The following is a 26484-nucleotide window of genomic DNA, read 5'->3' on the forward strand; positions in this document are numbered from 1 at the left end:
ATGAGGCACTCATAGAAAGAAATAGTGATGACAGAGGACACACTTTAATATTTGAGAATATTTTAAAAATGCGATAGCATACTTCTGGCCCTAAATATGGTTTGTTCTCTCTTATTTCACCCTCCCTAGCTGCTATTCTAACCTTCTCTATCTTTTTCTTCAAAAAGAAGGTCCCACCGTAACCCTACTCTACCTGAACAGGTCATGTGTGTACAAACAAGAAAACTAACATGTTCTGAAATGTGAGAGTCTGCTATGAAAAGCAGTAGGTTTCTTGAGTCTGTAAGTCCACCTCTCAGCTAATGTTATTCTTCCTCCTTCCTTTCTGAAAAACTTAGTAGGGAACCCAAAGATCACTAACATACCTCACAAAACGTAGCAATTTTTTATTACAAGTAACAAGAAGATAGGGGCATATACATTCATCTAACATAGATGTTTCATTTATTCCATCACAAATTAGACACTCCAGAAATATGATATCAATATGAATTTTTTCTCCTATTTCTGAAGATTCTTAGGCATTCTTCTCCTTCACAGAGTGGAAAGTAGATGCTTTCTTTCTCCATGTTAATTCTTATGATTTCTCTCTATGCAGACTCAGTCCTACAAAGATCGTACTAAGTGGACAGTGCACCTGACCACAGGCAGCCCTGTACCTAATTAATGAGGGTCTCTAAGTGGTTGGACTCTAATAACATTTCCAGGTCCTCCATTATAATTAAATACATCTGTTGCAGGCACATAGGTACAGATTGTGATTTCACAACAGGCAGCTGCCACCAGGAACTAATTGTTACTTGGTAGAAATATATTTACCCATGATTCAAATGAGATAAGCTGAAGGTAAGATTTGAAGCTGAATGATTGCAGATGCAGACCTCTAAGGGGTAGGTAGTACGGACCTAGCCTTTCAGTCTCTCCTTGCCTGAGTAACCTCTTTCTTTGCAATAGTCTAATTGGTGTGACCGGGAGTCACTCACACAGAGGCTGTAAAACTGAGATCTAAGACTGACGATTAGGATCTTGCAAGTGATTTCAATTCTAGAAGCTCCTGAGAGCAGGAGGGAGTAAAAGACAGAGAACATAGTTTTTCTTGAACATGTACGCATGAATAGTAAAGGCAAGCATGTTATTTTCATGCACATGAACAGTATACTGGCATAGAGGCCAAATCACAAAAAATTAGTTATAACTCTACCCTTTGAAGAGCCCCAGAAATAATTTTGAAAAGACACAGTAAAGTACAGATTTGTGCCAAAGCCTATTACAGACTGAAAAAGAGAAACCTGAAATTATTAGTATCACATGCAGCTCATTTACTTAAGACATATGCTGCAAAATCTTGGCTTGCATTCAAGGGAAATGCCTGGCTTTTAGGAAAAAATATTATTTAAGATTTCTTATGCAGAGCAATATAAGGGACAATTAAATTATGGTCCAGATAATTAACAGTAAGAAGAATGACAGCAGGCATTACACAGCGTTCTCTGACAAATAGAAAAAAATCAGAAAATGGGTTGATGAGCAGACCTCACCACTGAGAGAATGAATTACATATCTTTTTCCTAAGCTATGGTTATGAAGCAAAGATTCCTGCTCACTCCCACAGATAACAGGAGAAAACAAGGAAATTCTTGCCAGGTTGTTTCAAAGTTCTTTCTTGATCTCAGTTATTGCCTCAGGAGTCCTTTGGCTGCCTGGCCCATGCCCCATTGGAAGAATTTATGTGATCCTTTTCCAAACATGGAAACATACTCATCTGTAGAAGATTTTGGCAAGAGAAGACAACTCTTAGAAGTGGTTTTAAAAATGACCATTCAAAATTTTAAAAGGCTTAAGAAATCATACAACCTCCTTAGCAAGTTCTTTATGAGCCACTATGCCACTGACTGTAACAAAACTAGGTTTTCCTTGTGGAAAATCATGGCCAGAAATGCTTGATAAAATAGCAGATTTAAGGAAGTGCAGCCTCTTTCTCCATGGGAAGTATCCATCACAAACACCACCTCTGGAAATGATTAGCAGTGTACAGAGGATCATAAATCTATCAGCCTGCAAGAGGTATTATGACCTATTTTTGACAGACTGGAAAATATAATCTCAACCCAGAATAAATTGTATGAGCGCTATTCTCAGTTCTCCACCAAAAAGTATAGAGACTTTCTAGAACATTCTGGATTATGCCACAAAGGTTTTTCAAGATAGGCCCATGATTACCATAAAATTCAGACAATTGTTTGGTGTCCACAGAGACATCAGACCAAATCATGAAGATAACTTTTTCCATAAAATGGATGCAAGCATCTACCCATACACAGTGAGAGTAGAAAGCTTTATTGCTTTGCTTAAAAATTCTGCCTCAATAGCTACTCTCCAACCACCTTTCTCAAAAATTTTACAAAGCAGGCATATTCATGTCTTTGAGTTCTAAACCTTCCTGACTAGTATGTATTAGTAACTGTCTTAATTTTCCTTCTACAAAATCCTTTCATTCACCAGACAGTGAAATTCACAATGAGAACAGAGGCACCTAGTTCTAATAAACAAAACATGCCTTAATGTTATTAACCACTGGCATCATTTCAGCAATGGCATCCAGCTAAAGGAGGCTTCTGCATGCACAACACTGATTCATCTGTTAGTGTCTGTCTCCTTAATATCATTTGTGGTACTCATAACCTGCCCAACGTGCTCTGGTGGTCATTAATTTACAGCATATGGATTTTTGCAGAAATTACGAAAACCCATGACTAAACCAAGTGTAATCTCCCAGCTACTGGCTGTTCTTGTCATCAAAGGTATCCCTTTGTTTTCCAGCTGCTAAGGGTAGGATTCAGCTATCTAAAATATAAGCATCTATTTTACTATATTTTAGGCCTGCTTCTTTCTCAGTTTAATAGAACATATATTTCCAAAAGAGGAATTTTTACATGGTATTTTTCTTTTAGAAACCTATTTAGGACAGAATAAATCACCTTTTAAAGACATATATTTCTAACCACCAGCTGTAGAGCCATGGAAGACTACTAGCTTAGAGCAGATACCTAAATCTTAGGTGACTAAGACCTTAAGTTTCTGATTCCACATCTATGTAACCTCTCCGTCCCTCATTTTCCCAATATAAAACCTGCATCTCCACCTTACCAAGCTTGCTAACTTGGCTCTTTTCACTTTGGTGGAACATCACTGACATATATCAACTGACAATCTGTCCCTAAGTGTAACAGCTACTTGCAATTCCAGAATAGATAAAATGAGAAGTTGCTATTGCATACTTTTCTGAAGGCTTTCTTGTTTGAACTCCTTAGGAGCAAACATCATCAGATTTGGAAGTTCTGCCCACAGGCTTAACAGATTTAGAAATCTGAGTAGATATTCCATCAGGATAGGTCCAGAAAACATCACTCAATTTTGTTATGTAAGAGAAAAATCTTCTGACATAATAGTCACAGGGCAACTTTCCTTCTGCTGACTCAGTCACAACAGTCACAGAACTTGATAAAATTGTTAGAACTTGAACTTGACATAATGTTGTCAAATCCACCTGTTTCCTTGCTGTAATGAAGCTAAAATCCTTCCTAAATCCTTTATTCGCTTTAAGGAGTTTGGCCTAATTTGTGTGCAAGATATGTAAATTTTACAATAGTTACTAAGTTAGATTTACAGGTGATTCAGTTTTTTATGAAGGACTGTCAATCAGTTAAATTAAGACCATCAAGGATGTTAAAAGTTGTTAAATTTATTTCTTTTCCCCCTAGCCTATTCAAAGCCAGACTACAAAATCCCGTCCAGAAACAGAGAACAGAGCCTGTTAATCTACAAAATCCTAGTAGTCTGGCAGCCCTGGAGATACAATTTGGGTTACCAAGAAGATGAATCACAGTAATTCAACATCAGTTCTTTCAGACTTGGAAGTAGCTTGCCATAGAGGAGGATTTGTTCTACTACTAAAAGCTGTATGTGATAAAAAACTATGAAACAGTCAACCACATCTAAAACCCGTGTTCATACACCACTGACAAAATCCACAAGGCAGCCAGAAGGCATATCTGAAAAATAACTGACAAAATCCACAAGGCAGCCAATATTACTTAAGTTTGGAGTTATATTTAATGAGACAAATCAATGAAAGATATACTAATGGACATTTTATGGGGGTAACCCTACCTATCTTTTTAAAAACTGCTAAAATAAAGGAAACATTCAGCATTTAAAATACATTCTTCATAGGCCATATTTATAAACACACTAAACAAGATATCACTGTGCCACTGGGCTGTACCTGTGGATTTAACTACATGCTTCCAAAAGAAACAGCCACAGTAAAGCCTGAGTGCTACTCTTGAAAACTTAAGTCACCCAAAGGGTATATACTCATTTTGGTCTGTTGAAAGTTATATTTGGGCAAATCATTAACACAGGCTCCCTTCTGCATAATCAGAAAGAAACGGCTGTAGCAAGTAAATTCTCCTGGCCTGCAGAACGATCCTATTTCCTAAGAACTTCTGTACATAGGGGGAAAAAAAACCAAATTTGCCTTTGCACTCAGCAGAGTTTATCTAGAGTTGGGCTGTAAATTAGGCAAACCCACTGGGTACTCTTTATGTTCTCACTGTGCTACATGGAAATAGACCAGGTAAAAAAGCAAAAAGGGAAAGAAAAAAGCCCCCAAACTTAAAAAGGTTTAGAAAAACATTGCCTGTTGCTACTGTGCAAGGGCTGACATTCTGTGCTTCTGTGTCATTGCTTTGTGTTTGTGACCCTTTGTGTGGTAGCATGCTGTGTGCTGGAAACTTTGCTTTGCACAGTGGTTGTACTAAGACAAAAGATGTATTAGATGAAAGTGTGTTCATCATTGTCAACAGAGTCAGCCCCTAGCATTTTTCCAGAACATGTTCAAAACACAACAATCTCCTTATCCAAACCTAAGCCAGCCGTCATTGAAAACCTTCTCCCTCTCTTACAAAGAAAGTGTATGTATTTACTTATTCTTTTATATGCAAAGAGAAGGAAAGTCATACAATTTTATTTCACTTCCTAGCTGGCAACACAAAGTGGAAAATATCAAAGAATTAAATCCCAAGGGCTGTGCTGTGCTCAGAGTGAACTGCATAGTTTATACAAAGGGAGCAGGAAAAAGAAACTAAGACCTCAAGTGAGATTGGTTATTACAAGTCAGGTAGAAGATAGTAGTGTTCCTACATTTGCAGAGGGAAAATAGGGCTTTCTAAGTCAAGGTTACTCATTTTTCAGAGATGCCCTACAAGAGTTTCTATTTCTAGCCAATTAAAGGTTGGACTAATAATGTAAACTACTAATTTTCCTTCATTTTGTTTCCTTGCTTACATGTGTAAGAATGTATTTTATTTTTTAATCTGTGATCATTTCACAGACCATGTCTGTCTGTCCTACAGGACACCTTGGGCCCAAATATAAATAGCTAAGAACCACTGCACTGGGGCCTAGGACTTCTAAAGGAATTAACAAGAAAATAGACTAATGGACTGATATCTCAGGCTTAAGAAGAAGTTAAGAAATTTTATAATTCAGCAAAAGAAAGCTAGTATGCAATCTATCAAGAACCACTTTAGCCTCTTAGCAGGCTGATGGGAATCAAGGCACAATCATTACCATAAGACTTCCTGAAATCTACCCAGTTCCTGACCCTGCATCCTTCACCATGATGAAACAAGAAAACTGCAGTCCTGCCATGCCTCATCTCCAAACTCTTCTGTGATTACTTGTGTACTACTACATGACAGCTCTCAGAAATCCAGTTGTAAGGGACAGGCAGCTGAAATTATTTCCCTGGATCCCATTACTTTCAAAGTATTAAGGCTCATTTGTATATGGCAGAGGCTGTGACTGAATTTTCTTGTACTTTTCTAGCTAGGAAATACAGCTTCACAAAAAACAGGGACGCTTTTCCTGGAAGAAGGCAAAAAACTGATGTTTCACAGGTAAATAAACATTTATGCATGACCAGTCTTGCTGGGTCAGATCAAAAGTACATCTAGTTGGTGTCCTCTGTAACAGTGTTGATGACTAAATGCTTAGGGAAAATTGTAACAGCAAGGTCGAACCACATGCAGATCTGTGATTTGAAGAGCTAGAAGTAGTTTCTATGTCTATAAATACTCTTACATGGATTTACCCAGACTTCTCTTTACTACTCATGTAAGTTTTTACCATATGGAATGTCATTTAGTAAGAACTTCCATTGCTTTTCTACATGCATGGGACTGAAAGAATGTATAAAGAGATTCCAGGTTTTTTTCCTTCTATCTCTCTAAAATCACAGGCTCATTCCTCTCATATAGGCCAGCCCTTATAATGGCTGGTTTACACCAGGACATTTCTGTAGGCAGTCGTCGACTTTCAAATAAAGAAAGAAGCACTCATGATTTTAGCTCTAAAATATATATGGGTTTAATCCCCAGAGATGATGTCCAATTAAGGGTGTTTATTACAGATGTCATCTTCTATCATTGTTTCTTCCATTTAGCTTTTAAGACTCCTGTTCCTGTACAATCATAATGGCATTCATTATCTTCAGCGCAGAGGCATTTCTCCTGGACTACCTGACTTATCTGCAAGGTCTTTTTATCCTTCAGGCTGTTAATTACTGTCTTGCTTCAGGTTTGACATTCATCTTCACAGGACTCCTCATATATGCTTCAATCACATAAAGTTTTCCTCTCTTCCCCTCTAATTAGCACAATACTGGTTTTCTCAGCCTTTCCATTTCCCAGCCAAAGCAACTATAACTCCCCCTTGCCGTTATGTGATCTTTTAAATGCCTTTCCGCCTGGATAGATTCTGTACTCCCTGCAACATGGCAGACATGATCACACTCAGCTGCTGTCTAGTGAGTTTGTCTACCAGACTCATCTTATCCAATGACCAAATTGATTTTCTTTTGATCCCCCTTGAGTCACGCTTCTGTTATGACTCTTCCTACCTGCCACCAGTTCTATCTTATGGCATGCTACCAGCTAATGACACTATCCTGACCCCCCTCATTTCATTCAACTACCTGAAGTAGAGTGCTGTGAAAAAAGCATTCTTAGCACCTGCATGGATGGACTTTCTGAAAGGGATTTAGCCTAAATAAGAACAAGAAGGATGGTGGCTCATGGACATGAGGCAAGACAAATACTTGAGTCCTTGAGGTACTGTAAGACAGACCACTGCCAGATTCAAATACGATACAAACAATAATTTCTACTTCATATTTGGGGAGGGAGCAATTGGGAACATTCAGAGCAGTGCATGTGCCATTTGTCAGCCCAACTCCACACATGTTTTCTAAGGCAATTCATGAATGCCTCTGTCTATTATACAGATCATCAGTCCATATCCTATTAATTTGTTACAGATTTCTTCCGACAGAACATTGATGTCATATAAATAACAGGCCTGCCTACATATTTTTCCCATACGAACTCTTTCTCAGCAGAGAATTGTGTGTTTTGGACAAAATTAAGTACATTTATTGAAAAAAATTACTTAATCAAAAATCAAAGCACTAGTCTTGCCGTTGTTTTCTAGAGTAAAAATTCCACATTTTTTGTTTCCTTCTATTTCCTTTAGTTCCTCTACAAATTACAAAAGGGTTTTTTTCTGCACCTGTCTTCATTTTGAGTTCCTTTCTCCGTATGAAGTATCTCTATCTCCAGTGCATTAGATAATGGAATAGACCCATTTCCTCTGGAAATACTTCACCAGGCACACACAAGAGCTATATTAACTATCTTTCATTGGATTGTTGGTAGGAATCCTTTCTCTTTCTCATATACCCAGATCATGACTTTCTTCAGCGGTTGCTAGCTGATTAATTTCTAGTTTATAAAATTATTTCTTATTGTTGCTCTCAAAGTGCCCAATTTGGTACTATTAAATTTAATTACATTTCTATTACCTGACACTTGAAAGACACTATTTTTTTCTGTATGATATACTGATCCTCTCCTATACTGGTAACACTTCCCAACTTCCCATCATTAACAAGTTTTATTAACATATACCTACTAGATACTAAGTTTACTAACTATTTAAGTCCTAAAACCTTTCCACAATGCATTCTAAGTCTGATGTCCTCTCCTGTCAAGACAGCTTGTCATTGGTTCCTTACCCACCCTTCTTTTAATTACCAAACTATTTTCTCCAGGAAATTTCCTTGATCCCTTTTGTTCATACAGTTAAAGACTCTTACATTTACATCCAGCCTACAGGGATGTTTCCACACTTCACTCTCGCATTTCTAGTTCACAGCATAGATGAAGCCATCTCATGTGTGATCATATCCACTAAAGTCTAGGAACACTCATCACAAACAGATTCCTCTAAAGAAATTCCATTTGAAGTAAACTGCACTTATTGCTGTTAAGAAGTCTTGCATGATGACTAGAATTTTAATATCTTTTGGAGAAGACATCAGAAATAAGCAATCTCATAAGATTTCAGGGGACTGCAGAAAATACGACTCCAAATTATAGGTGAATATAGAATTATAAAATATTACGCTTCCAAGATTTTTTTACCTCAGCTCATCCTAGAATGATTTATTAAGCTGAACAAATATTGGCCTTCCTAGCCAGTGTGATAGACCAAACCGTCTAGAAAGGGAAACCAGAAACCCCTAAGAGAAGTTACTTCGTACTCCTTTCTTTAGGGTTGGCATTATTTACAAATAAAATAAACCAAAGTCAATAATATCCAATCTATATTGGGCAAAAATGCCCACCAAGTATCATTCTCATTGTCAGAACAGAGCAACTAATTTCCTGTGACAGACCTAAATTCCTTTTTCTTTTTATAAATACACTTAAATAATAACCTGATGGACAGGAAAGTAAGAACTCTATACCTAGGTACCATCCTAATTTTAGAGTAAAACAGTTGGCTACATTACACCATTGACAACTTCCATCTGAGCTGTTGACTGAACTAATTGAGACAGAATTCTCTGTATTTCACAAACTGCAATTAATGAAGAAATAAAGTCATAACAGGTGAAAACTGTGGAAAGAATTTGTTTATGAGCAGTGAGTAATAAAACAATCTGGGTTAAACCAGAAAATACCTAGATGACTACAGAAGAATAATATATTTATTCAGAGAAGATTGAAGGAGATTAGCTTTCAACTACATTGAAAAGAAAGAAAAGTGGAAAAAGCAGCTTCTCTACTAGAAAAAACATGCAACCAATATCCTAACTGATTTTTTCAGCTGACCAAGAAATGTAAGTACAGAGCTAAATCCTCCAGGGATGCTGTTTTACTTGATGTTATCATTTCACATGTAAAAGCTGGGTGAATTGTCCATAATGGGTTAGCTCCTACAAACATTATGCTGACATGACACAGAGCCCCTTATGGCTCTGGCTTCTTACAGAATACACTTAAGCTTACTTCCAGAACATAGTACAAACTGGGCAGCATTAAATAAAAATTAGCTGCTTTTGTGTGACCTCCATCTTCTCTCTGTCACTTGCACCCTTCTCAAACCAGCATAATTTCACAATGACTTCAAGCTGGTCTAACAGCACAGGAAAACAGCTTCAACTGAGCAGAAGGAGAAGGCAAAAGTGGGCTTTAAATACTGCTTCTACACTCCCCTTTTCATGGTATTTACATTATGCCTCCCATACAAGGCTCTGGTCCCCCGATTTCAAAGCAACAACTGCACAGCAAGAGGGCAATATTTGCTGTAATCTACAACATGAATCTTATTTAAATGCAACGAAGATCCTGTATGGGCTTTTTTTCTTTCCTTTGTAGGTTCACTACAGCTCTACAGATGTCTTAAACATGCCACTGAAATGGTTCACAGGACCTGGCAGCATGGTTGATTTCACTTTAAGGAATGCTGTCAACATTAATTTCATTTTAGAAATAAATTTATTCTTGCTTTTTAAAATGATAGCTTAGTAAGTATGAGTTGCAGTTTAAAGTTTACTGTCAGATTTCTCTAAATTTTATTGAACCTCAACAATTAAAATAGATTATTTGTTTTTCAACATTAGCACAAAGTTATTGCTCTTACTTCAGACACTATCACAGCAAAATCATGCCATTCCATTTTTCCTTCCCATCCTGAATCCTCACTTCAAGCAAAATCAAATATCTTCCTATTCAGGTACACATGTATGAAAGACTTTTCTATCTTCCCTTTCCCTTTCTCATCACCAGTTTTTAAAGAGCCTATGTAGCATCTATATGATGCTTGCACACAGGTAAGTACTGGTCCATGACAGTTCTTCCACTGGTATATGCTTCCCTACATGGGAAAGGTGGTGAATCACAGATCATGATGTGGCAGGCAAAGGCAGCTGAAAAAATGTTACACCAGACTGCCTGGTCACAGTTCAGGGTGAGCTGCAATTATTTCAGTTCTGGCAGGATGATGATTTGTTGGCCTAAATGCAAGATGCAATCCCCAGGAGTCTGATGCAGAAAACTGCCTAAGACACACTAAAGAAAACTGTTCTAGAGAGTGTATTAAACTAGCTCCATTTCGCTTAAAGAACCCCCATGGAAATTTCCACTTAAACAGCAAGACAAGCCTTATTTAGAATTTTAATTATGCTAAATGGCACCTTCCCTTTCCAGTTAATTTTTGCCTTTGAATACAGATGTGTCGTTTTACTGATAACAGGAGTCTTTGTCAAAGAATATTTAAAGTCCGTCTATGATATATATAGTGCTAAGCTGGTCACGAGGACCTGATCTGCATGCAGCAAACAAGGCTATACAGAAAAATTGTTGAAGTAGGCAATAGAGGGTTTTGTAAAGGACAGAACTTTGTAATAGTTTTGTGACCTAATATTACAGAAAGCTTTCACAGAACCATTGGAATATTGGGAAAAATAGTGGAGTTTAAGGCTAGTTGCATTGATATTTACCTCAAGTTTCCTCTCCAAACTATCTGAGGCCCGGAGTTTGCAGCCACTTTGGTGCATATGAGTGTAAAAGCAAGCACATGAGATCAGGCCACAGGACTTTCTAGCCAGGGTGCTGAAGTGGTAGGCACCATCCTTTTTCTGAGTTGTGTTTAGAGCCAATGTCTGAAACCCTCAAGATGTGCTTTATATAGCAGTAAAATTGTAATGTCATATCAATATTTGAATAACCAGTGCTACTTTTTAAATAAAAGTATATAAATTTTGAAAGTGCCATCTTGCCAATGTGGACAGTCTCACAACACATACAGCATATGCTCTTTGCACTGAAGTCTGCCTGAACTGCGATGCATTTTACACTGCCAGGATCTTGTTTGGCACTGAAGACTGTGTATTCAAAGCAGCAGCTGCACATTGTCACCAGCACCTGAGAAAGGGATAACGAAATAAACTTTGATGTGGCTATCATACTAATTAAAAATACTCAGATGAGTCAGATGTGACAAAATCAGGCCCTGAAATTCCTATGATGAAACATTTGCTACATTTGCTATCTGCTATCTCCACACGCTACTCTTAACTACCTTTTTATTGCTTCAGCTTTAGTGTCCTTTCTTTTGAACCAATGTATTTAGTGATTCTTGCACTGATGCTATAGCCTTAATCACTGTTCCAGGATATTTCTGCAATATTGCATTGCCTCCACACTTGCAAGTTAGTGTGGGATAGCCCTTAAATGCTCCAATATCAAGGCAATTTTCATTCATACTGGTACTCCCACAGACCCCTCTGATACACATATGCACATGCACAAGCATGCACATGCACACACAATTAGCCTCATTTTAACTGAGTCTCTTTTTACTGCTAAAGCACTGCTAGGGAATTAGTTGCCTAACATTTATAGATTTTTTTTACAGGTACTATAGTTTTAATTATTGAATTATCACATTGGATTTCCTCATTCAGCCTATAAAACCTAGTCCTCACTTAGTCCCTAAGCTCTATGGCAATTTATAGAAAACAGTTTATGTGAAGACAGCAATATTTTGGATATCAAATGAAACTGTCACACACAGTTCTAGGAAGGGTATGTTGACACAAGCAGCTCTAACACTGTCTTGTCTAGGAGGATATCTTTCATTTGTGTGTGATCATAGTTCATAAGTCTATGGCTAGTCCCAGGGAAAAGCCATCTAAGCAGCAAAAGGCAGTGCAGTGTTCTTATTTGATACTTGCACCAAAGTGCTACAATCAGATAGAAACTATGCAAATAGTACTGCATGAATGCAGTGAGTGCATTTTTGTGTAATAAACAGATCAGAGAAGGAAAACTTGATGCTTTATTCCTCAAACAAAATTTGTACTGAAGTTAGTTAGAAATCACATGAGAATTCTGATCAACTAAATCTTAAACATGAGCTAAAGACGTTGTATGGATACACTGTCCATTAAACAAATATGTTGACCTGTCTGTAAATCTTATTCTGTTTTCTAGGAATCAATATCTGCACTTTATTTTTCCTTTTTTACCCTATTTAATGATTTATTTTGACAAATGTTAGCTAACAAACTCTACTGTCCAAATTAGCCTTTATTTTCTCCATAAGCCCTTGCAGTCTGTTATTTCTATTAAACCATTGACAGAGTTTACAAAAGACATGCAAACCTTTATGACATCACAGCTACAGGGTATATGGAATATACAATGAATACAGTGATACATTTATAAAGTTAAACTTAATTTTATTTTCTGATTTGCATGTATTTGAGCTTTGAATAATTTTCTTTAGCATGTATTTTTGTCAGAATTAGTACTGATCAGCCATTTTTCGAATTCAACATCACTTGAAAACTAGCAGTTTGAAACCAAAAGAATCTTACAGCTTAAGTCCCGTTCCTTTCATATTACTAGCTTAAACCAAATGGAGTAAAACATATTGCTGTTTATTGTTTGACACTGTAAAACATCCTAAAGTCCTCTGATGGACTTTTATCCTATGCACGTGTGCCACATACAGACACAATTTTTTTCCAAAATTTCTTGCAGTTTCTGTTGAGAAATCAATACCTTTTTAGGTAAAACACCTTTTTTTAAATGGATATCTGTCCTTTAAAAGGTAAAAAACCTGTCAATATGCTGTCTTTCTAATGTCCATACCAGGATTGTCACATCTATAACTTGCCACAAAACGAAATTTCAGGCCAGCTGATGGTGCTATGACAAGGTAATGTGCTATCACTAATGAATATAGCACTTGAACTCTGAACCTCTCTCAGTTCCAGAAAGAAATATAGTGGAAAGAAGGTGTTTGGCTGAGAAGAAATCAAATGTTACAGTGCTCCCAGCAGGCTCTTCCTGACCACAAACCAAGATATAAAGGTAAGTACCAGAGAGAGCCTCATCATCCCTGACTTGAACAATGAAAGAAGACAATTCAGTTAGCTCCTTTGAATCAAAGAACAAGAAACCATTGCCTCTAAGCAAGAAAAAAACTCAGACAAACAAAAGACCTGCAGGCATCCCAGTATTTAAGACAGTACCTACTTCAACCTGTTAACCCTTGCTAGTTCATCTGTGATAATCACACAGTGAATTTTACTAAGAAATAATGACTCTGCTTCCTTGAGTGCCCATGCTGAATTTCAAACAAACTTGCACCATTCACTGGTAAGCCTATGAGAGTCTTATTCTGAGGAAATCAGTTTTCAGGCTCCAACATACCTTAAGTTGAACACAAAGTATCATGCTGAAAGGGCAATTAAATGTGAAGTTTAACTCTCTGTCCTAGAAGAATATGTACAAACTTGTAACAGGACACATGTTGGATTAACTGTGCCTCTGTCTAGGGAATTTTAGTGAGTTAACAGCATTACTATTTACACATTTCTGCACCTTACTGCCAGGCAAGGACAGCAGAGCAGTGACATTTCATGTATTTCTTCACTGCAGTACATGGCAAAGTAATTAAGTTCTGATGTCATCATTCAGAACACATTTTAAAATTGTACTTCCAGTTTCTTCTGATTACTCAAATCAGTGAGATTTTTCAGAATGTTTTATTTCACATATGCTGAATACCATTTATCACATGATGTCACCAAATACTTTGCCAGTGATTCTGAAGGAGGTGTTTTAACCTCATGCATGTTTCTACTCAGAATTAACATCAAATCACACTCACTATGATTCATTCAATTTTATATTTCATCTAATATAAATGGTCTTTCATAAATGCAGTCTGAAGTTGAAATAGATATTGCAGGAGTACTATCCATTTTAGAAAGACATTTGCAGAATCAAAGAAAAGTCATAAAGGATTATATAATATAGACAGATGTTCCATATACAGATACTGCATATTAAGAACAATACAGCTATTGATACTGCTTACAAGATGGGGTAATAGTGCTCTGTTTCAGATTTCATGCACTAAAATAGCTTTCTGAGATACTTAACTGATTTTATTTAAACTCCCAGAGGTGCAACAGTCAATCGATTTACTAGTAAGCATAACTGCAGCACAATGCTCCAATGCAGAATACACCATCTAAAAAGTGCAAACAGCAATAGTAAGCTGTTGCAATTTGAGTTAATTTGGCAATGACAAGGCCTTTTAAGAACTGGCATTAGAATTTTAATGGGAAAAAAAACAAAACCAAGATGCAGTGCTGGCTGGTGTAGAAAGTCTTAGCATGAAAGTAAGATCTGAAGTCTTGTCTCTCACCCTACGTCTTGGTAGGTGACTTTAGGCAGGTCTCTTCCATGTTCTGAGCCTCTGTTCCCTCTTCCCTAAGGGACATGGAGCCCTTGTGTTTGTTGCACTCATTTCAAGTGTTTTCAGGCAAGGACTGTCAGAGTCCGTTTGGACTCTTCATGTTACTGCCATGCAAAGAAGCACAAAATATCAGTTTTGCTAGAAATGAAAGTTTATTCCAGCTGGCAAGAATACAGCTGCTACATCCTCCCTGTGCCATGGATAGCCCTGAACACATTTATATTACTGGACTGCTCTGAGCCAAGCACATATCTGTGCTGTGGAGAGACATTATGAGAAATATACCAGTGTCAAACTAATCACATTAATACAATATAAACTAAGGCTGCTTTTTCTAGGAGAGACGTGAACAAAAATATCTATTGTAGGGGATAGTTGGTGATTAAAAGCAGAACTGTGTAAAGTGCATAATGTGAACACAATTTTCTTGCCCCATTATAAAAAAAATAATAAGGCAATGTCAATGTGAATTACCATGTAATCTCCAACATTAAAGTACTACAACAGAACTAGTAAGTTATTGCAATGAAAGCATGCACCACGCACATGACATAGCGTTACCTAGTATGTAGCACTGTTATGAAAATCTAAGCTTAAAAATATAGAGAAGTTGAGAGGCAAAGAGTCTGTGTTCCAGTTCCTAGAGGGCACAGAAAATGATCTGAGATATCAAGGGCTGAAGCCTACCTAAAAAGACATGAATGAGATATAGCCTAGGAAACTCCAGGAAATTCACCTTTGTGGCATATTAAAAAGATATTAGGTTTATCTGCTGTTAAAACATGTTAGATGAACTAGTCATATTTGATCCCAGGTTTCCTGGTATTTAATGGCTGCCTATTTTTAAATAAAGTTTTTAATTACTTGTACTCATGCACACACAAAAAAAGAGAATCTTGGTTAATAAGGCTGTTATGAACATGTCACAACAGAAGCATTGCTCAAAATCTTCAAGTACCCAGGGAAGATGGCAAAGGCCTGAAGCTTTAACTCCAGGTCCCACTTTGTTAAATGTTCTGCTATCCCCCTGTCTCCTTTAAGTAAGTATCACCCTATGACCCGAGAATTAGGACGTGTGAGCAACAGTGGCTCACGCATAAATGAATTTTGGGTATCCTTTCTTTCTAAGAAAAGTTTGCAGAAAGGAAGCCCTATTCCCTGGCATCACACTTTCCTACATTTGGTGTCTTTCTACCGCATCTAAGGTGTAGGCAACAGACGAGTTTTTATACACTTGGGCAACATCGCTGTTACGCTCTCTCTTTCTACACATTTTCTTCCTCAGGAGAAGGTGTTTCAGGTGATCAGGACAACAAACATAACTAACAGATCAAAAAAATTATGCCTTCTGTTATGAATCCACTAACATAGCTCCTACATGAATTTATAATTTTTGTGGGAAGAAATCAGACCCTAACTGGTATTTCAAGGTTTTTAATAACATTTATCACTTTCAATATTATATATTGCACAGTTGTTTATACCTCACTGCACAGATATCAATATGTGTCAACCTGTGTTATTTCTTAATGAAGTTTAATTCAGAATATATACTCTGCTGTACTTCAATACCTTAAAAATACCACCTACATTCTATTATTCGAGACAGCAAAATGATGCAGGAAATAATTAACTGCTTTTTCATTATGATGCCATAGATATATATATGCTATAACATTCAATGCAAACCTACAGTAGCTTAAATGCTATCTATCAAACTGCTACAGCTTGCTTAGTTCATAGAATTATTATTTTTGGCTTACCCAAATTTGTAGCTTAATTCTTTTTTCATTTTTGAAAACCGTTTTTACTTTGAAATCGATCCCAACCGTGCTTACAAATGCAGATGTAAAGGAATCATCAGCATATCGGAACAAAAAGGAGGTTTTCCCAACACTGCTGTTGCCGATAATGAGCAGTTTGAACATGTAATCAAAGTTCTGGTCAGATGTGTCTTTCTGGCCATATCTGGAATCTTGAGCAGATGCCATCTGTAATTAAAAATAAAAAGAAATAGTTTATTGTCTCTTGTATCATATAAAACTGGAAACATTTAGATTTTATTGGAGTTTTTGATATCAGCTATGAATGAAATCAAGAGGAAGTTCACAGACGTTTAATTCTTTTTTATGATTCTTGTATCCATGGTAATAGTTCTGGTTGCAGAAGAGGATGTAAACACCACTGATGACTGGTACCAAAAAAAAAAGAATAATCTAAAAATCCAGGGCAGTCCTTGAGTATATCATTAAAAAGATATACCTTCAGAAAATGTGATGAATGAAATAGACAGTGAAAATATAGTCAAAGGTACTTCACTTGTAAAAGATGGAAATAAGTGATCAATACTGCATTATGACACAGGAGGTATATTTCCATGCAAAAGTTTAATGTGTTTTACACCTGATAAGATTATTGAACCATTTCTTGTACTGTAAATATGCTGCTGTCTTTTGTAATGCCTGTAGCTTTAATCAAAGCATTTTGCCGTTACTAGCTTTCATAGTTCAGTTAAATAGTGAGTTGGGTATATACCTCTTAAATAAGGTCTTGATTTTTTCTAGTTCTAGTCTGTTTTATAGTTTTGAAATTTGCAATGTTAATGCAACATCAACATAAGTGGCAGCTGTCAATGTTTTCAAGTTTGTGTTCTAACATACCGTTTCTAATCCATATAAAACACCGAAATAAGTACAGATTATTGAATACTGCTTAATAGCAAGCTTATTTCGGTCTAGGGACTTCAAAGATCCTGAGTTCCGTTTATAAAATGTACACTTTTGTCTTTCAGCAGAGTTGCAGGGATTAACTTGAAAACCTGACAAAAATTCTACTCGGGATGCTCAAAAATCAGATGGCAAAAATAAAGGACTTAGAACTAGGTAGTGCTTCATTTCATATGCTTTTTAAGAAAAAATCTCAAGTATTTTGGGACCCTGTCAGGATTTTAAATTCTTGGAGTTTGGCAATACTAAAAGAAATACTTTTGCACACTGATTTCATACAGAAAGACAGACATCATATCCTCACATATAGGTTTACGGAAAAGCAGCTCACAGCAAAGCTTTGTAAGTTAGACATCTCAGAGTGCATTTGGGCAATCATATAGGACAGCTGGAACCAGGGTGAGGGCTCCACACTAACCAAACTTCTCACCAGAATTTCAATTACTGCATAAATGTTCTGAGCTAATTCTGCTGTCTCATAGTAGAAATAACAATACGACAGCTTCTCTGGGCTACTGAAGAGGCATACAAAAGTGAGGACAAACAGTCCTGAACGAGACAGTAGAAGGAGCGAGCTTTTGAGAGAAAATTTGGTGTAAGATTTATATTTCACAAATAATGCCATAGGGAGTGTTTGGTTTCAGAATTACCCTTTTATTTGGTAGTGACTAAAGTTCCTACTTAAATGTAGTCTTGGGTACCTACATGCTTGCACCCTGAGTGTTTGCATTGGCCTCAATATTCACTTCTTTCACAGGCATGCAACAAAGAAGTCTTAGAACAAAAACTTAAATTTGACCAAGCATACACATCACTAATCTTTCATCTTTCTGATTTCTATAGCAAAAGACAGAAACAAATCTTGTCCACCTTCACTACTCTCCCTTATTGTAAAACTATTTGGAGATGTTTTGCTTAGAATATGAGAAAAAGAAAATCAAATGCTGTTTATACCAGTCTAATCACAACTGGCTATAAAGTAGTGAAGAGTATGCTGATGTTGTGTACAGTTTGCAACAGCAAGCCAATAAAGTCCAGCAGAAAAAAGACTGTGCAGTGGCTGGGGATGCCAGTGTGTAACCTGTACACTTTCCCCAGCATCCTGTTCCACTGCCCTTCTGTCTCCTCACTGTAATGCAGCTGCTGAAACTAGTAGTTACCACTTCTAGGAAGAAGAATAGTTTTCTTCTTTTATTTTATCATATCCTTCCATGTAACTTCTCCAACTTGCTTAAGGTTTACAAAAAGGGATTTTAGCTTTTGTTTGCTGTCCTCAGTCCTATGTGCCTTACAATTCATCCCCATGCACTTTAACACCTAACACTTCAGGAACAGTATGATTCAGTGAGCAGAGGAATCAGGAGACCTGGATTCTAATAATAGTCTTGCTTAAATTTTGTACATTATGTAGCCTTCCTGCATAAGAAAGTGTTTCCTGTGGATGGTTTTAAACAGATTTTCAATACAAAGAAATTTCAGTGCTCCTCTAAATGAATGGGTTTATGTGTATTAAAAGTTTCCTTAAAAGCCCTTAAAAAAAAAATAAATAAACCCCAACACCTTCAGTGTGCCTTGAACTTATGGATTCATTACTTGCAGCACCATAGGTAGAATTATGGGCAAGTTGAACACAGAATTGCAGCCAGCTTTTATTTCAGGTGGAGGAATATGTCTGCCTGTTACAGGATACAGAAGGCATAGGAAAGGCATGGGAAAGGACTACCTGCTCCACCTCCCACCTGGGGAACCATGAGATGATTAGTGAGGTATTGACAATAATTCAAACTGTTTGGAGAGACTAACTTTACCCTAGAAAGCCAGTCTCCCTGGAGTACCAATAGTGATCCTTTCTTGTATCCAAAATCCAAATGAGTTGTAGAAAATTACTAGTGCCTGTACTAGTCTGGAAAAACATCACACTCTGTATGCATGCTAAGACTTTGCCATTACTTCCCAAGCTCACTCATTCTGTAGTAAGCACAGAGAAAGATTATTCAGACAACAATTCACATCACCTACACTAAGCTCCCATTCTAAATGATACTCTAGAAGAGTCTCTCTTTTTCTGCCGACTTTAAGGGAAACCTCGTTGCTTGGTCCTCTTGAACTTTGTGAATATGACTGCAGTGCTTCTCTTTCTTAAATGCATGCTGCTGACTTCGAGTAAGCATGGGATGCACTGTAGCTCACTTCCCAATATATTAATATGTCAGTTCACTCCTAACAGGACTTGTCCCTACTATGGAGGCATTTGGCAAAGAAATGTCAAGAAGCTAGTGCTGATGTTATGTTATTCCTTTGGAAATGATGCTGGAAATAATCACCAGTCTTATGTTCAGCTGTTTCCTTGATCCCAAAAGAAGAGGTTAGAACAGAACCTGGTTGAGAACAAATATCTGAAAAAGTAGGTGTTCACCTGCCACCTTCATGATAATAACAAAACACTTAGGTATGTTACTCTTTATAGCCTTAGATTACCTCATTCTTTGACAGAATTAATCTGAACAGCTTTCTCACTTAAGCAAAGCAGCATGCCATGACCTCCCTGGCTGACACATCACTTCATTTTGCACTTATATATTCACCCCGCTCTGGATGTGTAATGCAGAATGAATTGCCCTGAAAAATATGGTGCAAAAGGAAAGAAAAACTGGGGTGGAAAATACTGAGGTTCGTTCCTGTGTGCATTTCCCAAATACATTGTTTTCTTTTAAAAACTATAATAACAGGCGTGTCTTAAAGCCCAGGGAAAATGCCTTGTTTCTATCTACAGTAAAGACAGATAGAAACTGTTTAGCATATTTACAGATGTTTCAAAAAGCAACACTCCTTTCCTATATACAGTGTAGAAATACATGCATTTCCATTGCTTTCTAAAAAGAAACTGGCTTTAGTCTTTATTTTAGTAAAAAGAGTTCCCTGCACATGCAGCTTTTTGTGAGGTTATCTTTTTGGTTTTTGTAAAATATAATTAGTCAAACATAATCAATGGATATGGAAACAATGGAATACAATGGGAAAATGTTTGTAACTCACCAGAGTGTATGTAGGATGCACTGCAAGTGAGTGTCTTTGATGTGCAGATCAAATGCCACCATCAGAGTAGTCAAAATGTTACCAAGATCCTTATATACAAGAACACTACGACAACACAACCCAGTCACAAAGAAATCAATGATTTCCTAGGTAAAATACCAGACCAATAATCTAGAGATTTGATTTTATTCCTAACTCTTTCAGAGGTATCCTATGAGTTTTGTATTCCTTTTTTCTATGTCTTGGGCAAGCTGCTTAACTTCTCTTACTTTTGGTGTGCTCTCAACAAATACATCAGTATCCACAGATGCAGTCCACAGTCAGTTCTCACAAATCCTTATAATCTAATTTTTAACTGACCAATTAATAAGACTTAACAGAGTTCAGTGGACAATGCACCAGCCACTTATTTGGAATTTACAGATTGCCAGCCATCTGCAGAGCACAGCTTGTAAACCAATGTACTTGGCAGCATCAGGAGAAGCTTATCTGCTTCAAGTTATTATCAGGTTAAATTTATTAATATGTGTAAGCATATCATAACCCAGTGTGAAAGGTGTAGTTAGAAATGTGAAATTTTATTGTACGTGGCATACTGAAATGCCAAGTTGGGGAACATTGGGAAGATAAAGAGAGGTGAGAGTCTAAAACATTTTAAAGAAGCTCAACTTGCCTCATATCAGCAGAAGTTGCATGAACGTGGCCACCGTGCTGGCAGCTGCCCAGGACAGCAGAATGCAAGGTGCAGTAAGAATGGTTTGGGCAAGGCTCTAGCACATGGATTCTTGTGAATCTGCTTGTGGTGAGCTAGGGCATTATACCTTGTTTGTCTTTCTTTAACATAAGTTTACCTTATCCATTAAAAGGGTAGCTTAAGAAACATATTTCCAATTCCCACTCTAGGCTGTACAGCAAAATCCCCTTCTCTAAATAGTAGCAAAACCAGAGATAAAGTCCTAAGTGGGTTAGTCTAACACAGGATGTCAAGAAGCCACCAAAATAATGCAGCTCTGAAAAAAAGAAAATACAAGTTGTGTCAGGCCAGGTACTCCAGTAGAAACAAATTTGGATTTACTGGGGGTAGGAACGAGAATGAAGACGAGATGGCTACAGCCCTCTGCCATTTGCCGTATTTAGTGCAGCACTTAGGGTCATGAGACCAGCAAAGACTGCAACTTCTCAATTGCCAGAGCCACCACATCAGGTGAAGAAACAAAGTTAAATACTAATGCCACTGCCTGAGGCACTGGTGAGATGCCATTAGTAACAATTCTGGTCAAGCATGCTTATGAAAGCTGAGTTCAAACTGGAAAGTATGGAAAAAGGTTATTAGGAAGACCAAAAGAATTAAGATCTTATCTTATGAGAAAAATCTTACCAAAAAAAAAAAAAAAAAAAAGATTAAGCAAAACATTACTTTGTTTCCCTAGATAGTAATCTGGAGTGAACATTAGGGATGACAACTATTTAGACTGATGCATACTGGAGCAGACATTGGACATTAAGAAGTCAGTAGAAACTAGCCCTGAGTGCCTCTGAGCTGGAGATTAGGGAGTATCTAACCAGCAAGGCAATGAGCTTCCACAGTACACATCCAAAAAGGGGTAGTGACAGAAAGAGGATGACTAACTCCAAATGTAGGTTGATCAGTTAACAAAAAGGTGTATATAACTTGCTCTGTGGACTCAGTGGCATGGCAGACTCTTCAACTCCAGTGCTTCCAATCTGAACTAATAATTTTCCTGAGTGATAGGAGATGAATTGCCATGCTAACTCCTGTGTCTAATAGCTTTGATCTGGCTTTTTTCATCATTATTTTATAAAAAGCTCTAAAATATCTGGAAGCAGCCTTTTTGCTTGCTATTGCCCTTCTCCATTGTGTGTGGATGTGTCTGTTATAAACCTATTTTGTCTGGGTATAACCATCGTCAGTGACAAAAGGATATGAAAAGCTAACAAGAACATGTTCTCAGTTATTTCCTTGGCAAAGCAGATTATTTACAAATTATTTCCTAGTTTTCCCTCACCTCTATAGCCCCAGTCACCTTTGAAATGATCTGATGCCCTGGCAAGTGAAAGAGAGGGTTTCTAGAGATCTAACATTTTCTACAAACTACCACCATTAATGCTCTGATAAACAGTAAGAACAGGTTATTCAAACTACATTCCCACTTTTTTATTTTGGAAAAGTGCAGATATATGGAAAATTTGCATGCTACAATCAGATAGGCAGTGAAACTTGAAGGGAGTGAATCAGTGTAGGAATCGCTGAGAATTTCCCATTGAATCTTCACTTTTGAAAGCACCACCAAAGCCTTAGGGAAAACTACCAAGAGATCACAGACATTTCATCTAGTTCAGACCAGTTCTTAAAAGAACATGCAGAAACCATACAGACATCTATGTTTCACAGCAAAGAAAGTTCATTGTTTTTGACTTCTAAACCAAAGCCCTCTCCATGGCCATAAGCATGACTAAAACTTATATCTGCTCTTTGAAGACATGGCTAGAAAAATGAAAAGTCATCTCAAATTGTGACCCAGCTCCAATTACACCCAGCAGATGACAACAACAAACTTTTACACTAGGTAATTCCTTTCTGGAAGGACTGTTTGGGCTGCCCTTTGGTAATTGTTGGTCCTTCTTGACTACAGAGAAATGGCATGAGCTTGAGATTGAATCAAAGAATTCATAAACATGAAAGACAGTGCCACAGCACAGGCCCTTTTTTCTTGTTCTGCTAAAATATTTTAACTTTTTGCTTTCTTTTTAATTATTGCTTCATGGAAATGGAAAAGAATGCTTACACTTTGCTCTGAGTTGTTTTTATCACAATCAAAAGACGTACACTTGATCACTCTTTCTGTTGCCCTACAATTCAGAGATGGTAGCTCTGTAACAGACTGTTCCATAAATCTGTTGTGTGCAAGGAAGCAACTGCATTTGTTTCATATAACAGGAAATCAGATAGCTAAAAGAGATAAACCAAGCAATTAGTTCAGCCAGTCTAAACCACATTTGGATAAGGCCCAACCATACTAGCCTGATGTTGGAAAAGGGAAGAACTCTTAGGAAGAAAAATCTGCAATAGAATATTGTTTTACTGGAATCTTTAATAAGATGATATTTTAGTATGCTGGGAATAATGTTAGTAGAAAAACATGCAGAAATTAGAAATTAAATCAAACTTCATCTGCCAGACTGCATTTTCACGTCTTCAAAAAATCAAGATACTTGCGATTATAATTTTGGATGAGATACGCTTAAAAATAGACACTGTTTGACCGTCTCACCAGGCTTGAAATAGTGGAATTTGTAGGGGTTTTATAGCTCTCTACTGTTTCTTTTTATACTAAGGCTGTGATTTCTGCTGACTTTTTTTCAATTATGTTTAACAATAATTCCGTTTGTACTGGCAATCATATAAGGAAACCCCAGGAAGCTGTTCTCTGATATGTGTCAAGTACATTTTTTTTACATCTGGACCTTCCTTTCTTTAGATTTTATTTTAATGTTGTACCACCATTTTGTTTCCACAACTATTTAACAACATTGGTGAATTCAACACCTGCCAAAAATGTCAAATGCAATAGTGACCAATCTGTAGTTGTCAACCTTTACCAGCAAAATTTGCTTTTAATGAAATGCTTTCCAAAGCCAATACATGCTAAACATTACTTCAGAATCTCAATTATCATGTGTAAATAAATGGCAAATACCACATAAACATTTCCAACACATGCATGTTGCATGCAGATCTAGGCATTTTAAAAAGCGTCCTAATTATTGCTGGTTTTCAATCAGAAAATTGAAAGACATTCTTACTGAAGAATGGCTTATTTCTAGTGCATCTTTTTGGGTGAAAGGTTTCAGCATGTGACATCCAAGCAATTGCTCTGCAAAAGATTTATAGGATTATCAGTCTCTGTCCAAAGTCAAGCAAACCCAACTCTGTATCAATGTAACTTGTAACAATGCATATTGAAGAAGATGTAGGTCTTCCCTTCATGATGAAATTCTATTACTGCCAGAGTAGATATCCAGCATGAAGAATATTAGCTAACAGAGCTGCAGTTCGTAACTTAAATCATGGCAGACTGCAGAAGTGCTCTTTGCACTGTATAAAATCAGTGGGATTGATTGTTACCGATCCACTGGTAACATGACCAATCTTCCATTAAAAAACAATCATGTGTTCAAGTGTGTAGTCTGGGGCCCGCAGAGCTCCTGCAGGAGATTATAAAATAGGTGCTAATTAATAACTGAAGTACAGTTCAACAGCATAAACTGTTTTGAACCAACAATCTAGAAACTGCTAAAAACTCTGCACGTTTAACTTGTATCTGTATTGCATCCAATTATCCAGTGCTAAGGGGCATTATACTTTTCCATATATAAAAGCTGCTAAAAAGGGGCCACCTCTTTGCTACCCCTAGTTCTAGCCATGGGCCATCTCTAACTGGTGCAGACGATAACTGCTCCTTGAATAAACAGGTGGAGTTATCGTGCCAGCTTCCTGCACATCCAGGTGGGACCTTGTTACCTCTCATCACCTAACAACTTAAGTCCATTCACTCCCAGGGGAGCTGTGACCAATGCTCATAGGGCAGTGTCTGTAAAAGGCGGTTTGGTTGGCCCAAATGAGACCCAAAATCCACTGGTGGCCACGATGGCAGGGTGGTGCCCAGCCTCCCATTCCAGCTGTCCCCCAATTTAGGGATTGAGGGGGCCCCACCGCACCCCCGCCTCACGGTGGGCTGCAGTCACTCCCCACCTGCCAAGGACCCCTCTCACAGGGTCACAGCCACCTCTGGCCCCATCGCACAGAGCCTGGGACCCTCACACACACCCCCCGGACCCCTCACACACACATGCCGGGGCCCCTCACAGACACCCTACGCAGCCCCTCACACACACATGCCGGGGCCCCTCACACACACCCCCGGGCCCCTCACACAAGGCGGTCCCTCACCCCCTCACGCCCCCCGGCCACCACCGGGAGCGCCCGGCCCGGCGGCCCCGCCATGCGGCTGCAGGCGGAGGGGCTCCAGCCCCGTCCCGCGACCGCCCGCCTCTCGGCCGCGCTGCCCCCGCCGCCCGCCTCGCCGCTCGCCCGGCTCCGGCCCGGTGACCGACCTGCATGGGCACTTCGTGCCTCATGGCCGGGCGCGGCCCGCCGCTCGCTCCGCTGCCGCTCGCCGTTCACCCTCGCTCGCCAACAACCGCCGCCGCCGCCCGCTCGGGCTCTGGTGACAAACCCGCGTCGCGATCAGCACCGGAGCTGTCCGCGCTCCGCCCCCGCACCGCCCCTCCCTCCCGCGCACCCCCGGGGGCTGTAGTCCCCCCTCCGCGCTCCCCCGCGCCCGCCGCCGCCAGGGCGGGGAGGAAGGACTGCAGCTCCCGGGATGCGCTGCGCCCGGCGGCCCGCCGCCTCGGTGGGCGGTGCTGGGAAGAGGCCGGGCGGCTCGGGGCGCCCTGCAAGGGGTCCCGACGCGGCGGTTTGCCCACGTTGAGTCGGAAAGCAGGGACGGAGCTGGCGGAGGCGGGACCGATGTGCTGCCCCCCACCGCCCCAGGCGGCGGAGGAGCAGCGCCGGGGCGGCGGAGCGAGAGCAGTGGCGGGCACGGCAGGCAGCGGCTCTCCGTGAGCGGCGCGGAGTCGCTCGGCCGGAGTGGGGCTGACAAACCCGCTCCACTGCCGTGCGCGGCACCGCCTCTTGCGGGGCCGCCCGGGCTGCGCCGCCATTTCACGTCCTTTTATCCCGGAGCCGTGGGCGCTGCGGTCCCGCTCCGCCCCGTCCCTCCGGCAGGGGGCGCCCGCACCGCCCGGGGCGCGGAGGGGGGCGGGTCCCGGGCACGGCGCGGGGGGCCTTCGGCGGCCGCGGCCCCGCGCTGCGGGGGTGCCCGCGGTGCGCACCGTGCCTCGGTCCCGCTTCTGCCCGTCGCCTCCCGACCCGGGGCCGAGCGAGGCCGGGCGCCCTTCGCGTGGCGGCTGCTGGTTGATGTCCTCGCCGTTGCATGGTAACGCTCCCTACACG

The 26484-nt window shown here is 39.3% G+C and overlaps 1 protein-coding gene across 1 annotated transcript in view; it reads right to left on the minus strand.

Annotated features, from left to right (window-relative positions):
• The window catches only part of RAB3C (RAB3C, member RAS oncogene family), a 132878-nt gene extending 107198 nt beyond the window's left edge, over window positions 1–25680 (minus strand). The window contains exons 1-2 of the mRNA XM_075078935.1: window positions 25584–25680; window positions 16449–16676 (exon numbers count right to left, since the gene is read on the minus strand). Coding sequence (XP_074935036.1) covers window positions 16449–16676; window positions 25584–25607 — 252 coding nt within the window. The 5' untranslated portion in view covers window positions 25608–25680. The remainder of the gene's footprint in view (window positions 1–16448; window positions 16677–25583) is intronic.
• Window positions 25681–26484: the final 804 nt, after the last annotated feature.

Source organism: Phalacrocorax aristotelis, chromosome Z (genome assembly GCF_949628215.1).
Source record: "Phalacrocorax aristotelis chromosome Z, bGulAri2.1, whole genome shotgun sequence".
In the NCBI taxonomy this organism is placed as follows: Eukaryota; Metazoa; Chordata; class Aves; order Suliformes; family Phalacrocoracidae; genus Phalacrocorax; species Phalacrocorax aristotelis.